At 47.6% G+C, this 15513-nt stretch overlaps 1 protein-coding gene across 1 annotated transcript in view; it reads right to left on the minus strand.

The window, feature by feature from the left end:
* LOC119389459 (uncharacterized) overlaps window positions 1-15513 on the minus strand; it is a 47031-nt gene that overhangs the window by 9313 nt on the left and 22205 nt on the right. Inside the window, exons 8-12 of the mRNA XM_037656735.2 lie at window positions 5059-5214; window positions 3787-3915; window positions 1655-1942; window positions 415-468; window positions 258-338 (exon numbers count right to left, since the gene is read on the minus strand). Of these exons, the coding sequence (XP_037512663.1) occupies window positions 258-338; window positions 415-468; window positions 1655-1942; window positions 3787-3915; window positions 5059-5214 (708 nt within the window). The remainder of the gene's footprint in view (window positions 1-257; window positions 339-414; window positions 469-1654; window positions 1943-3786; window positions 3916-5058; window positions 5215-15513) is intronic.

The raw sequence follows: 15513 nt of genomic DNA on the forward strand, positions 1-15513 counted from the left end.
TACATGGTGCTCTAGCATTTAGCCTCCACCGAAATGCGGCCGCCGCGGCCGGGATTCGATCCCGCGACCTTCGGATCAGCTGTTGCGCATCATAACCACTAGACCACCGCGGCGGGTACCGCATTGTCTTCGTCGTGTGGTTAAAGTGGTGCATGAATTTGAACGCTTTTTTATCCTCGCCAATGTCAACGACATTGTCAACGATATTTGACAATTTGCGTTAACAAGACGACCATGACGCAATAACTGGTGCTCACCTGGACCACAAGTCTTCAGCCGAGCGCTTGTGCAATCCGGACATCGCTTGCAGTCGCCCATGGTCTGCTTAGTCGGAGGCGCTGCAAACAGACGAAAACAGTTTTTGTCGTTCTCATGCGATGGACGTCACCGTTGTTCCTGTAGTATAACGCTTACTTTGGCCGGCGGTCCTCTCCGAATCGTCGAACTCCTCTGTCCTCTCGTCTTCACCTGCGACGTAAACGATAGTTTGCACGGAGATCTGGGCAGCATGGCTAGTATGCCGAAAGCTTGACTCTCTTTACGCGGTGCACGTAACCTTTGCCAAAACTCAAGTTCACTTCATTATCGCTTCAAACGATGGCTGGCACACAAGTGGTATTGAATCGTTTTTCAGAATCCCTAGTCTGTCTAGTCGAAAGAATTCACAGTTTTCCATTTTCCGCAAACTGTATTAATAACGTCCTACACATCAGGAACAGTATTCTGTACCACCCAACCGCTTTCCTCATAGTCTGTTTAACAACCTGAGTCTACAACGTCTACACGGTACATTTAATACCTTGAACAAATCATTCTTGCCTACTGTTATTGAACTGTGTAACACGCTACACGATGATGTGGCAAATGAAAATGGTTCTGAAGTCAAGGCACCTGTATAGTCATCTCTTTCCGACCCTTAATCTACCCGCACTGCGTTGTTACTCTAACGCGTACCACTTGCACTACCGATTGCACTATGCCAGTTGTACTACCAATTTTTCTGCTTTTTGTTTCGCCCGTAGACTTCAAGCATGTATACCAAGTTTTGTTCACCATTGTATAATAATGACAATAGTATTCATGGATGCCCTTGCCTTCCCCTGCCCTTTATGTCCTTTTAGATACCCCTGAACGGGGTATCTAAAAGAGCATAAACGATGATGGACGTATAGGAGAAGCTGCTTTACCGTGTAGTCGTGCCCTATTGTATAATTTGCTGTTCCAGACCCTTCGTCGTCCTTTTAAGCGCCGTGACACCTTCTAAGAGCGTCCTTTAAATCTGGCTTTTTTGCAGCAATGGTCACTGCGTGGAGAAGCCCACTTTTGCCGTTCCTCTAACGCCTGGCGTTGAATAAAACGTAGTATATTTCGCGTGCATCTTTGCGCGGCAGTGTAGCTAATCTAGGTGCTGGCTGTTAAGCTACGAAGTTTATTCACGTATTCATTTAGTTAGTTAGTTAGTTAGTTAGTTAGTTAGTTAGTTAGTTAGTTAGTTAGTTAGTTAGTTAGTTAGTTAGTTAGTTAGTTAGTTAGTTAGTTAGTTAGTTAGTTAGTTAGTTAGTTAGTTAGTTAGTTAGTTAGTTAGTTAGTTAGTTAGTTAGTTAGTTAGTTAGTTAGTTAGTTAGTTAGTTAGTTCTCGTGGTTTGTGACTCACTGTAGACGGTGAGCGATCCGATGGCCTGTCCGAGGGCGTTCTTGCTGACGCAGTGGTAGAGTCCGAAGTCTTGCGGCCCCACGTCGGTCACGTTGAGCGTCATGAGGGTGGTGTAGCCGCGGTCGTATTCACGCACCCGGTACTTGGGGCCGTCCTCGAGGAATCGCCCCGAGCGTAGCGTCCACGTGTTCACAGCCGTCGGGAAGGCCTCGACGTGGCACTCGAGCAGTGCCCAACCACCCACAGCCGTCGCCACCGACCACTGCTTGATGCGCACGAACGGAGGAACTGCACGTTATATCATCCTGAGTGACGTATTTATGCTAACTACGCAAGGAACTGAATACGTGTGCCACGCACATCTTAGCAACGGAGGCAGCTCGGTGGAAATTGAATTTAAAAGTACACTAAAGAGAGAGAGAGAGAGAGAGAAATAAATAACTTTTATTTGTGTTGCCGGCAGATTGGTGGGGGGGTGGGGGCAACCCCTCCTAGATGGCGGCGAGAAGCCCTTGGGCTCTGGCGGCATCCTCGGCCTGCTGGACGGCCCTGAGTTGGTCCTCAGGAGCCGTGCTGAGCAACGTAGTCTCCCACTGCGTCCCATTCTGAATTTTTCGGCCCTGTCGGGGCGCCTGTGGGCAGGTCCAAATAATATGATGTGGGTCCGCCCTTTCTTGACAAAATTTACATTTGGCCTAATATTGTTCCGGGTTAAAGTGATTATGCGTCACCGGGGTTCGATACGTATTGGTTTGAAAGAGAAAAACGATTTTTCTCGTATTAGTAAATTGCTCTTTGACGATACCAAAAACACCGCGCTTGTTGCGAGAAGTCTCTTGGTAAACCAGAAGACACGCGAAAAGAAAATTCAGGTGGCGAAGCCCGCTTGAAATTCTCGCACCAGTCGCCGTGACGTCATAGATCTTGAAGGCGTCTGCTAGAGCCTACGTAGTCCCTTATCGGTAAAAATAAAGTACATTTTCTTCTGACGGAACCAGAGACTTAACATACCAAGCTTCAGGAAATTTCTTTGAGTCAAAGGGACCAACATACGAAAAAAACACATTGAAATCCGTCACGTCACCATCGTAGATTTCGGCGAAAGCTTAAAAGTGCAACTTTCAACATTTATTTTTCTATGTATGAATATATTTATGGTGGCGAAATTAATGACACTGGAGTTTTCAAAGTGCAATTTATCACTAATTTGCTGTTTCACTCCCTGACGGAACTCCACGGTTCGAACCTCGCAATAGACGAACTAACAGCTCAACCCAAGAGAAGGGCGACGCCTCTGGAACAAAATATAATGTATTGACAATAATTGAAAACATTTAACTGATGATGATGACGACGATGACTGAAAATTTGTTAGTCTAAAAGTGTTGTCTAAAGTCTAAAGTCTAAAGATGCCTGCTGAGTCAGATGGCTGAAAGCTCCTAGCTGCTTCCGCGGCTCAGGCGACCGCCATCTTTCGGACTGCTGGGTCAGAGCTGTATTTCAGTGTCTCAGCTTTGTTCTACAAGATTCAAATTACCGACAACACTAGGAACTGCGAGATTCCTAGCAGCAGCGAAGACGACGATGATGTCATCGACAAGGTCAGCAGGATGGGAACGCAAGCTGACCGGTGGTTTGAGGAGCGTCATGGCAGAACACTTTCTAGTAGCAGTGGACATTTCGGCGTTTTGCATTTGAGGAATTAATGTGCTATAGTATCATAGTCATTGTTGCAGAACGAACTAACACATATTCATATGAGAAGCACATGAGCTGAGCTGTTTTTAATATGCTTTTTAAACATAAAAAAAGGCTTATTTCTTTTTATTTCAGTTATATTACATTGGACTACCCGATTCTTAGCCGATCCCCCCGAGAGGGTGTGTGACTGCTGATAGATTTAATTATTTATATTTAGAGATTGCGACGCTCTTTGTTCGTATTTACTGGGCGCTAAATCTAGGATATATCTGGCGTGCTGAAGATCTTGGCAGCCTCGGAAGAAAGTGCAGACAGGAATACTGATCACAGATGCAAAGCTCAATCGCAAGGGCGTAACGAAGTAAGCTGAAAAGCGGACATATTCGCAGACATAAGAAATAAGTTTAAAATAGCAACACGTTAGTACTCACAGGTAACTTCCAAAAGAACTTCCTTGGTGGCTTCGACCGGCACCCCATTGGATGCAGTGCAGAAGTATCGACCCATCTCCTCCCGCGTCACATGGGTCAGGTTCAGCTGGCGGTCCTCGACGAGCGATTCTGTAATAGATCAATCAGGTGGTCGGCCATGTGTCCTACCTCGTATAAACACCCATTTGTATTGGTCGCGTAGGTACACGTTAGACTACAGGAAGCGATTCAGACGGTGTGGTTATTGTCCGGGTGCATTACAGCGAAACGGGCTGCTTATTGATTAAAGAAACATCACCATATGTAAATTCCGCTATCCGCAACATAATCAACATAAGATGATAATAATTTATATAGTTGTATCAAAAATATGGTTGCATTTCATGAAGCCCTAAGTATACATTTCGTCTTCCTTAGTAAACTTCATTAATGTGAGAAAAAATGTTTGCGGTTCTGAGTAAATTCAGTTTTTACACATTGGTATCCTTGCCTACAGCATCAAAGCGGGTTGCCTTCGCGCTAATTATTACTACTGAGCTATTAAAGTGCGGGGAAGTTCTGCTATAGGACGAAATATATGCAAAGCATAGACAACTTGGATAGCTGGTTTTGAATAGATGTTTCAGAAGTATACACGTTTCGAAGCAGCCGTTGTACTACACTGACATGTATGCTGGGAGTTCTAATGGAACTAGCAGGAACAAAACAAGCATGAAAAGTTATTTTCCCTTGGATGCTTCTACTTTGTGGCTTCCTCGTGAAATCAGTGGGCATACTAACTTGTGCTCGTAAAAAATAATGACGAACATCAGATGGTTGAACTAGGGGAAAAAACTACCAGGTGTTGTTCCGACTAGAACGTGCAGTTGTAACAAAGACCTGTTGCAGCTTTAGTTTTGACTCGCGTAAGCGAGGGAGCAATAACCATTTCGAAGGAACGCGCTTTCCTGCGCGTTCAGATAACAGCTGAAGGGCTCCGCGAGACAGGAGCATTCGCTTGGTGGCGCCATATTCAAGCTGAAATGCCCGCCGTTGATTTTGCCGTTACAACCGGGCATCGCTCCTACTCCTTGAGCTTCGCGCAACCAGATGGCATCAATGCCCTATCGTCCGTATTTTTCTCCACATTACTAGTACTTCTTCCATCCCCGTGTGCTCTTATCTGGTGGTCGCCTAGTGGAGCTTGTACCCAACGGAAGCGTTCTTCTCTGCAAGGTTTCGCGCTTCCTTCACGTAATATATGAAGATAAAAACGCATCGGAGGCGCGTTACCGTGGAAGCGTTGTCCGTAGATGGGTCTGCCGTTCTCCCTCCTCCACGTGACCACGGGTTCCGGCTGGCCCGTAGCCGAGCAGTGAAGCCGCACATTCTCGCCCTCGCGGATGGTCACCGTCTGCACCGTTTGCGCATCCACGATGGCCGGAGGTACTGCGCACGTGTGCCGAGAGACAAGCTTCGCGTAAATGCGTAACAGTAAATATGTATACATGTATACATGACAAAGAGATGACGGGACGAACTGTTGTTAGTCCAAAAACTGTGTAAGACTAACACAGTTGTCAGTTTGCGTTTCTTTGCCTAGGCCTTAGTTTATTACGTACGCGTAACAAGTGTTTTTTGTAGTGCAGTGTCCCATGATCTCACTGAACGACCTGGCCTATTACGTCACATTATTTAGAGATCTCCGTCAGACGGCATCAAGGTTAAAGCTAAACAAGTTCAGCCACGCCTGCCTCCTGTTCAAGAGCAAGAGAGAAACCAAGTCCAATTCACTGGAAAAGCCAATAGCGAGGCAGCGTGCGCGACTGCGTTCCTCCGTGAGAAATGTCATTATGTTGTATTTTCGTTTTATTTATTACGTAAGCAAAAACTTGATGCCTTTCTTCTATTACAAGCGTTTTTCTTCCCGTATGTTTGACTGTTGCGTAGAATGTATGAAAACGTTTTTAAGCAACAACTGCCACAGACCTGACAGCTTATGCGCGTGCAAGAAAAAAAACCCGTCACGTTGGAAATGGAAGAAAAGAAACAGCGCAGCTTGTGGCCACAGCTGACGGTTTCATCATTCATTACTGCACGCAATTTCTCCGCTGCTCCTTCTTTATTCCGAGCTATTATATCAGCCACTCGAGTAGGCAGGCATACGCATTTGCATATGAGCTTTCGTGCGTCGCGGAATGTAGAGATGCGCCTGTGCTCTGACGTCCGCGTGGGTGAAAGAGATTGCAGTTTCAGTCGATAAGACGCAATCTTCACAAAATGCCGGCAATCTGCGCGCTAACGTTGGTGAGTTACACGAGAAGCGAAGCCTCTTCGGTCAGTCTCCCCAGCGGCGGGAGAGAATCCGCGGATAGCGGCTGCGAAGCGTCATCACTGGATCCCTTCCGCGAGACAACGCAGCCTTTTTGGATGCTCGGTTTCTTTATCTCTAGCGGCGCATCCGTTACGAAGGCGACCTGCCGTTTATGAATAGGCACGGGCGTTAAGGCTTCGATTGTCTATGGTGTCCAAGGAGCGGGTCATTGTTTCGAGGAAGCCACGAAACGGCTTTCGACGTCTTCGAAGCCGCAGCTTCTTCATTGTGAGGTGTCCGCTCGCTCTTCGCTGACGCAACAGTGCTGCGAGGGTCTGCTCGGAGACTTCGAGATAGCACAAAGCCCTCTGGGAGCTTGGAGCCGTGACGGCATTTTGCTGGGCTGACACGTGCGCACTCACACACAGGTGCCGGATGCTTGCGTCGTCTGTGTCTTAATCAGCGAGTGTTTTGCAGTGATAGTGAGTGCGTGCAATGGAGCGAAGCGTATATCTTTTGAATGAGTAAGGATTGAGCGAGCGAGAAAGTTGGTTAACATAAATAAACTAACTAAATAGTTAGTTAGTTAGTTAGTTAGTTAGTTAGTTAGTTAGTTAGTTAGTTAGTTAGTTAGTTAGTTAGTTAGTTAGTTAGTTAGTTAGTTAGTTAGTTAGTTAGTTAGTTAGTTAGTTAGTTAGTTAGTTAGTTAGTTAGTTAGTTAGTTAGTTAGTTAGTTAGTTTGACGTTGCCGTTCCAAGGCGGGCAAATAAAACATTTTTGCCAGTTTTCTCACTATCGAAATACAATTTGTTAGAAAAAAAGGCTGGATTTTCAGAGCTTTCGTTTTAATTAGCACGAAACCAATAACGGTGAACTCTGTTAATAACAGTTATCGTTTCCTTCGGTTGTGCTTGCGATGTTTGTTTTTATAATAAGTCACAGAGTCAATCTAAAATTTTGACTGAGTCATTGAGTCACGCGCTTGCATTCGAGAACGGGACAACTGCACTCGCGAGCTTTGTCGACGCCTCCTCGCAAAACGCAAACGTATTATAGGTTGGAAAAGAACGTCACGACGCTACGTACGACATGTAGAAAGCGTTCTTCGGCAAAAATGCATTAGGTTGCAAATGTTCGATTGCCCCGCTTTCGAACGCGCCTTAGCCGAGCGTTGTGGGAGAGCCGTAAGGCTTCTTCGACCGGCGTTATTACGGCATGCAGGCAAGGCATCCGCGCCTGGTTTATGCGCGATCGCTGCATGCGCTTTCTCACTTGACTCGGCGCCTCTCGTTTCCGCGGCGTCGACTCCATTGTGCGGCAAGTTGATTTAAGCGCCGGCTGTAAAGCACCGCACGACTCTCTTTTCTGGCCGCGACGCCATTTCGAGCGAACATTTTCACGCATGCAGCTCAGCCGAGGCAGTTTCGGAGCGTCTCGCTCGAAAGGCGCCAGCGCGTGCACGCGGCTGACGCGCCGCGGTAACGAGAATGAAAGCAGTGGCGCTTTGCATGTGCATCTGCTCGGCGGAGAAAGCGGCCGGAATAGCGCTAGCGCAGGCGGTTTCTCGCATGCATGCGCCAAAGCGCCAAATGATGCGCTTCGGGATACTTGCGCGTTTGCCGGAATACGGGAGTCTGCTACCTACTTGCTCGGTGAAACTGTGCAACACTGTCACAGCCAGGCCGGAAGCCGGTTACGGCAGCGTTTGTGTTCTACGTCGCGGCTATGCTGATCTAACGCAAATTACGTCACTCATGTTGACATACATTCAAAGCTAATTCGATCGCATATGAAACAAAGGCGCGGTGTGTTATATAACAATTATTTTCACTTAGCAACGTCCTTGCGTTTCGCCATCGCGGCTCGCATGTTGGCGTGCCTCCGTAATCGCTGGCGGTCTCCCGCCACAATTTGTTATAAGAATTGAATCGGAGGGAAGAAACCTGATTGAAGCACGCGCACTAGTTGTCGCAGGCAATTTCTGATGGCATTGTAACAGAAATATAGTTTCGGAAAATGGTATGATTCATTTCAATTTGCCTCCAATTGAGGTGCCTTATGCCTACATACCCACCACGCTTCCGCAGCCTAAGAACGAGACCGGAATGGATACAAACACATGATCTCCAACGGTACCGTACCGTGACACCTGCCACTCTTCTCGTTTATCGGAAGGAGCACATCGCGATGTCTCGGTCTGTTGCTTTATCATTTATATGGTCACGCCTTTGCAGGACCGTAGCCAGGAATGTTTTTCGGAGGGGTGAGGTGGAGGGTGCTTGCTGAAGGCCTTGACTATTTGAGAAAAACGCCTATTCTCATTATTTATTTTTGGTAAAACACCTTTATCCATCTAAATTTCCGGGGGGCGGGGTAGGAAGGGGAGGGGAAGGGAGGGACCTTTAGCCCTATCTCCCCCCCCCCCCTCCCTGGATGCGGGCCTGCGCCTCAGTCACAGCTGTCTGGAGAGAGAGCAAAGGAGAAAAGGCGGGGAGGTTAAGCAGGTTGCATCTGGTGTGCTAACCTACACTATGGGAGAGGGAAGCCGGCGTAAAGAGTCAGGGGCAATGGAAATGGGGAACAAGTGATGTGCGCGCACACATAGCAGCGTTTTTCCTCACAATCACAGATGGTCGCAGTGCTAAGTTGTCTTGAGAAAGCGCAGCTGACCTCTTATGGCTTGCAGTGCAGTTGACCCGCCCCCTGGCGAGGCCACGGTTTCAGATATATTTCTTCAGTGAACGTTATGTCAAACACTCATTTTAATTCAGCGCGCAATATATTTGATTCGTCGTTAAAAGAAGCGCAGTAAGTGGCAGTGCCATCGAGATGCTGACTACCGGCGTCCTGATTGGTTAAGTTGGTATAGCCGCCGTTCTATGCTGGTGCTGGATCTCGGTTCAACTCATGAACTCCGAAAAAATGTTGAGCCGCATATTTTTACGCTTGTTAAAGTTTATCTTGTACCGTCGCAGTACACAATTAGGCATATCCTAACATTTCCTTCTGCGAATATACCTTGTGGGCGTAGAACTAATTGACTGCAGTTGTTTTCAACAAGGGCAGTTACAGAAAGGTAAATTGTTAAATTAATGAAGTGTGATGATGAATGCGTCGATACAACTGAGATGACTTAGAAGCTTGCTAAAGCATACGCCGCGATAGCACAGCGGCTCGGTTGTTGCGCTGTTAACCCCGAGACACGGGTTCGGATCCCGTCAAAGGTGGCCGCAGTTCGATGCGATCGAAATGCACCTTGATTTTCTTTTCTATTAATAAACATATGGTGATGAGATTAACGACAGTAGAGTTTTCAAATAATAGTCTTTCCGTCTAAAATGATTATTCGATTCACTTTCTCGTCCCTTCAAGCACTTGTTTCCAATTGGTGGAGTTGCTGCGTGCACTAGACAACCCCAATTAGTATCTCCGACATCGTCGTGTGCTTCCTCCGCACTGCACGGTTCATGCCGGGACCTATCCGTTCACGGTATTCGATTTCCTCTGTCGCGTGGTCGTTCACCCGAAGCCATAAAACATCTTTCGCCGTGCGTCTCACTCGTCAGCGAGTTTTTGGAATCCGCAATGACTCCCTCGAGAGGAGGCGACACTTAAAATGCGCCCCGACGAGCGTGCGTTTTTCCTGATCGCCAGGCGTTGCGGATCTCGAAATGCCTCCGTCGACGCGGAACTTCTAGACGGCGCGCGAGGTTGTGATGCTTTGGCCCGTTCCACTCCGTCTTCTTCTTTCGCTTATTTCTCAATTCAGGGCACCCAAGGGAAGAGTTGCCATGTGCTGCTTTGTTCCGTTTTGCTTGTTCGTCTCTTTTCTATTCCGTATTCTCCCCTGCTTGCATGCGTGCCTTCGTGCGCAAACATAAGCATGCGAGTGCGTGCCTCACGGGAATACTTTAGTACCTCTCGGCAACCTAACAGCTTAAACGCGCACCATATATATATATACTCTGGAGTCTTAAAGCTGATTCTTTGCGATGTTTTTGTTTCGCTTTTGTTTTTTTCTTTCTTGCGTACGAAGGTGAAAACGACGCGTGTGCGAAGCAGATCGACGAGAAGCCGAGGAGCAGCGCGTTTGCGCGGAAGTCGCATTTCGAAAGAAAGACATTTATTTGGCTGCGACTCGTTTTCACGAGCACGGAGTAAACGGAGCCAAATGAGAAACGAAAAAGCAAAAGAATATATCGAAAGTATGAGTTATAACTAGAACACGGAATACTAGTAATTTTTGTAGTCAGTGCTTGTCGTTGCTCCAGCCAACTAGCTATATAGTACCTGCAACTCTAGGACGACAGAACATGAGCAGTTAAAGCACGCTTGCATTTCGGACACATTAATACTTATGATATACAGGCTGCAACGATTTTACAACGTCAAGGCTTATATATTGGAGGTTATCGTTAAGGTTTTCATTAAAGTTAAATAAAAATTCGGCGCGTGTTTATACTGTTGCAAAACTAGAAGGCTAAAGCCTAGCTGCACACGTCAAATGAGCAGCACCGAGCAAGTAGTACATTATGTTTTGCATTAAATCGTCCCTTCGAACGCCTCATGCACGCACTTTCGTCTTTCTATGCATTTTTCAAAGGTATGCAGGCTTTAGCGGAGTACCCACTACGCGTCTGTATATACGGCAATGCGCGCACCTTCGTATCTACACACTTTGTTGGTGCCGTGGCTGATGATGATGAATGATGGATGATGCCTCTGTAGTGGGTGGGAAACTTTAATATTCCCACTCGTTACGCAATGCGCCTTTTCCACTTCCCTGTGCGGCCCTTTGCCGTTTTGGTAGGGTTTCGGTGGTGGCCGGGACAACCGGTATTGTCAGGAAGAAACGCTCCGAGACCAACAGGCGCTTCGCGACTTTTCCGCTAGAGGAAGGGCGCATGCGCCGTGGCATTATAAAAGAGGCGGATTTAGATGGTGTGACGCCTGAGGAGATTATGCGCTTCTGCCACGCAATATTAAGTGTGTTAACGCGACTCCTCACTCGACATGATGCCTATGTAGTGTCGTTTTCCAAAGTAATTTCAGCACCGGGGCGGCTCTGTGGTAGAACACTCGACTGCCATTCCAAAGCAATTTCAGCACTGGAGCAGCTCTGTGGTAGAACACTCGACTTCCACGCAGAATGCCTCGGTTCGACTCCAGCTCGAACCCTGCTTTTTAAGGTCACGCGAGTTTCCGTACGACACGCCGCGTTTTTCAAGGCTTACACACACACACACACACACACACACACACACACACACACACACATATATATATATATATATATATATATATATATATATATATATATATATATATATATATATATATATATATATATATATATATATATATATATATATATATATATATATATATATATATATATATATATATACATATATATATATATATATATTGTTAAGCGGTTTATTGGACGGGACTCGGCGACAATTCGCTATGGCGACAGTCCAGGCCAAAGCACGGGCTCCGAGAGCGAGCGGCGTTTACAAGAGGACGACCCACTAGGAGCCGCTGGGGAACGCAGCCGTTTAACAGTACCAATTGCTTCGCCACAATTACCCCGGGTACGAAAAGGGAGCCGTCCGGCGACCTAACAGCTCTTCACTATGAGTGGGTCATAGTAGGCCTTGAGGCGCTCCACGTTGACTATGTCGCGCCCTCGACGGCGCATGTCCGAAGCTGGTTCGATGGGTTCGATCAAGTAGTTGACCGGGGATGTGCGCTCGACGACCCGGTATGGGCCTTCGTATTTCGGCAGCAGTTTTGAAGAGAGGCCACTTGCAGTGGTAGGGACCGAGAGCCATACGAGCGCTCCAGGGAGGAACGTGGGCTCAGAAGTGGTGGTGCCGTCGCGAATGCTCTTCTGCAGTTCTTGTTCCTGCGTCGTAAATGTCTTGGCAAGCTCGCGACACTCTTCAGCAAGCCTGGCTGTGTCAGAAATAGGCGCACACTCAGATGGATCCGGCTTGTATGGAAGTATCGTGTCGATGGTGTGCGACGGGTGCCTTCCGTACAGTGAGAAAAAGGGTGAAAAACCAGTAGTGCTCTGAGGGGCGGTATTATAGGCGTAGGTGACGAAGGGCAGAATGGCATCCCAATTGGTGTGATCAGCGGCGACGTACATTGACAGCATGTCGCCGAGCGTGCGGTTAAAGCGTTCAGTTAGGCCATTCGTCTGCGGGTGGTAAGCAGTAGTTTTGCGGTGAACAGCATGGCACTCTTTCAGAATGGCTTCCACGACTTCCGATAAGAAGACACGGCCTCGATCGCTGAGACGCTCTTGGGGTGGACCGTGACGCAGTGTGAATCTGTGTAGTAGGAAGGAGGCAACATCGCGCGCTGTAGCCGCTGGGAGGGCGGCGGTTTCGGCGTATCGCGTTAGATGGTCAACAGCGACGATGGCCCAGCGGTTACCAGCCGAAGTCAGAGGAAGGGGTCCATACAAATCGATGCCCACGCGCCCAAACGGACGGTTAGGGCAAGGTAATGGTTGTAGACCTGCTGGCGACACGTGCGTTGCAGGTTTTCGGCGTTGGCAATCGAGGCAGGAGCGAACGAACTTCTGCACGTAGCGGTACATCCCACGCCAGAAGTATCGTTGTCGTATGCGGTGGTAAGTTTTGGATACCCCAGAGTGCGCGCATTGCGGGTCAGAGTGGAAGGCTTCGCATATTTCAGAACGCAGACAGCGGGGTATTACTAGTAGCCACTGGCGGCCGTGGGCGTTGTAATTGCGTCGGTGCAGGAGGTCGTCACGAACGGCGAAATGGTGGGCTTGACGACGCAACGCGCCAGTGGATGGTGTTGCCGACGGATCAGTGAGCAAGTCGATCAGCGAGGTGATCCATTTATCCTTGCGCTGTTCGGTAGCGATGGTGTGAACGTTGATTGAAGCAACAGCCATGTGAGATACTGAGCAGGGGGCATTGTCGTCAGGCAAGGGAGAGCGCGACAGGGCGTCGGCGTCAGCATGCTGGCGTCCGTTGCGGTACAGCACGCGGATGTCGTAGTCCTGCAGGCGAAGTGCCCAGCGGGCGAGACGGCCTGAGGGATCCTTCAATGACGACAGCCAGCATAGTGCATGATGGTCGGTGACGACATCAAATGGACGACCATACAAATAAGGTCGAAACTTTGTAAGGGCCCATATGATCGCCAGGCACTCTTTTTCCGTGACTGAGTAATTGGTCTCGGCTCTGGTAAGCGTACGGCTTGCGTATGCCACGACATATTCGGGGAACCCTGGTTTGCGCTGCGCAAGGACAGCGCCGAGGCCTACACCCAGCACCTCCACCAATTTGTTAAGCGGTTTATTGGACGGGACTCGGCGACAATTCGCTATGGCGACAGTCCAGGCCAAAGCACGGGCTCCGAGAGCGAGCGGCGTTTACAAGAGGACGACCCACTAGGAGCCGCTGGGGAACGCAGCCGTTTAACAGTACCAATTGCTTCGCCACAATATATATATATTCATCATGAAACAAGATAGTGAGTCGGGCTATGCCGTTCTCTAGCGTTGTGATTCGTAGGTTGACGCTGCGCTTCAGGAGTTGTCTATTCTGAATGTATACGCCATTCCGGTAATAAGAAAGTTTCTCTTCATGAGATATTCGACTAGCATTTCTCTGTGCCAACTATACACGCACTACACAACTCGATCTCAAGACTCCAATTAATCCTCGCACGTCCTCATACCGTGATTCGCTTCCAGAGGCATCATTGCGACGGCTACTATACATAAACGAACACAATCTAACTGTGTTGGTAACAACACTCTGATCAACCACCCATTTGTCACATAACCAACTATGATCGCCCGCTTAAGTATGTTCACTAATCCGTTCTGTTGTCTTTCATCCTATCCAAATTACGCTTGTCGTTTTCTTTTTTCGTTCTATTGCTCTCTGCCTCATCACAACGATTCCCTGTTCTGCATTTGCGCCTCGTTTTAGGGCAAAAGCCTTGCATGTCTCATGCGAACGTGACCTTGAGAGAAATGCGGCATGACGTGCAAGAGGTCACGTGGCCACCAGCGCGCGCGAGCTGCGCGTTCACATCGTCACTGCGGCATTCACGTGACCAAAAAGTAAGACAAGCGTCGTACGAGGGATACATAGAGTGGACGGTAAAGTAGTCACACTGGATGGTGAATGTCGTCTTAGGCGAATGCATAAGGGTCCCTGTGAGTTTTTTTTTTTTCTAACCTTATCTAACCTTTTTCTAACCGTACTTGATTTATGACGAGCACCGAATGTGCGTTGTAACTTTAAGGCGATGCCTTATATGCCTCATCAAACACGAACATTTACCGTCTGCGTCAACACGAGTGATGCAAAAAATCTTCATCACGTGATGACGTCACCACATAACGTCATCATGACCTGACATATTGCCAAAATTGGTGACGTCATCGTGCTTTGAAAGCGGGCGGGGAGGATCAATACATCGACTGAGAAGAAAAAAAACAAGGAGATGGCTTTCGCCTTCGAGTCGTGTTAGGTGAACGCATAAGAGACCACGCGAGCTTTATTCGTATTGACATGCTTATACGAATGCACGGCCACTCAATACATGTTATGCGCGTCTTCCGTAGGTCAGTAGCGCACCTTTCGGCTTGAATGCCACTTTATTCCATATTGTTCTCATTCCGTGCTGCTCCCCATCGCTTTGCGTCACGCCTACGCATATCTCACAAGTAGCAGTCTCTAGAACAAGGCATCGCGACTCATATTTCTAAGTGCAGACCGAGAGTGCTTTTTGTTGTCCGCCACTTTGGGTAAAAACTTTGGCCTTCAATCTTTCTATTGCAACACGTTTCTAGCTGTCAAAGAAGGCGAATTGGGTAGACGTATTCGCACATCAGGAAACCATATATACATGCGTGGCGCCAGCCGTTCGTTTCTTTCTTTATTTGTGTGCACCGATTCTCTTGTCGTCGCTAGGAAAGAAATTTATTTCAGTGCGTTGTAAAGGAAACGAACAAACAAGTGCAAAGTACAAGTAGAAATGTATATCGGCATAAAAGCAGCTCTGCATGCAATAAAATAACGCCATAAGTGGTGCAAGAATCGAAGCTCTCGGTTGTTCTTCGCAACTATTGGCGTATAAATTATAACGTGCCTACAAAGTAAACGTGACTAGAATGTCTTTCTTTTGATCCTTGTTTTCTGACCTTTTAAGTGCCGCTCACGTTTCAAGTATAGACTTCTTCCTTCTTTTTTTTTTCACTTAGGGTCGAAAAGGCTTTAAAAAAAACACTAACAAACGGTACAAAAAGAGCGAGCCATTTCGATAACGCATCTGTCAGAAACTTCCCACGATGGCGCAACATTGGCGCAAACTAAGTGAAAAGAAAAAAATAAATGGGATGGGACGTGCTTTCAGTAATACGAGTTAAAGAT

The sequence above is a fragment of the Rhipicephalus sanguineus genome, chromosome 4 (assembly GCF_013339695.2).
Source record: "Rhipicephalus sanguineus isolate Rsan-2018 chromosome 4, BIME_Rsan_1.4, whole genome shotgun sequence".
In the NCBI taxonomy this organism is placed as follows: domain Eukaryota; kingdom Metazoa; phylum Arthropoda; class Arachnida; order Ixodida; family Ixodidae; genus Rhipicephalus; species Rhipicephalus sanguineus.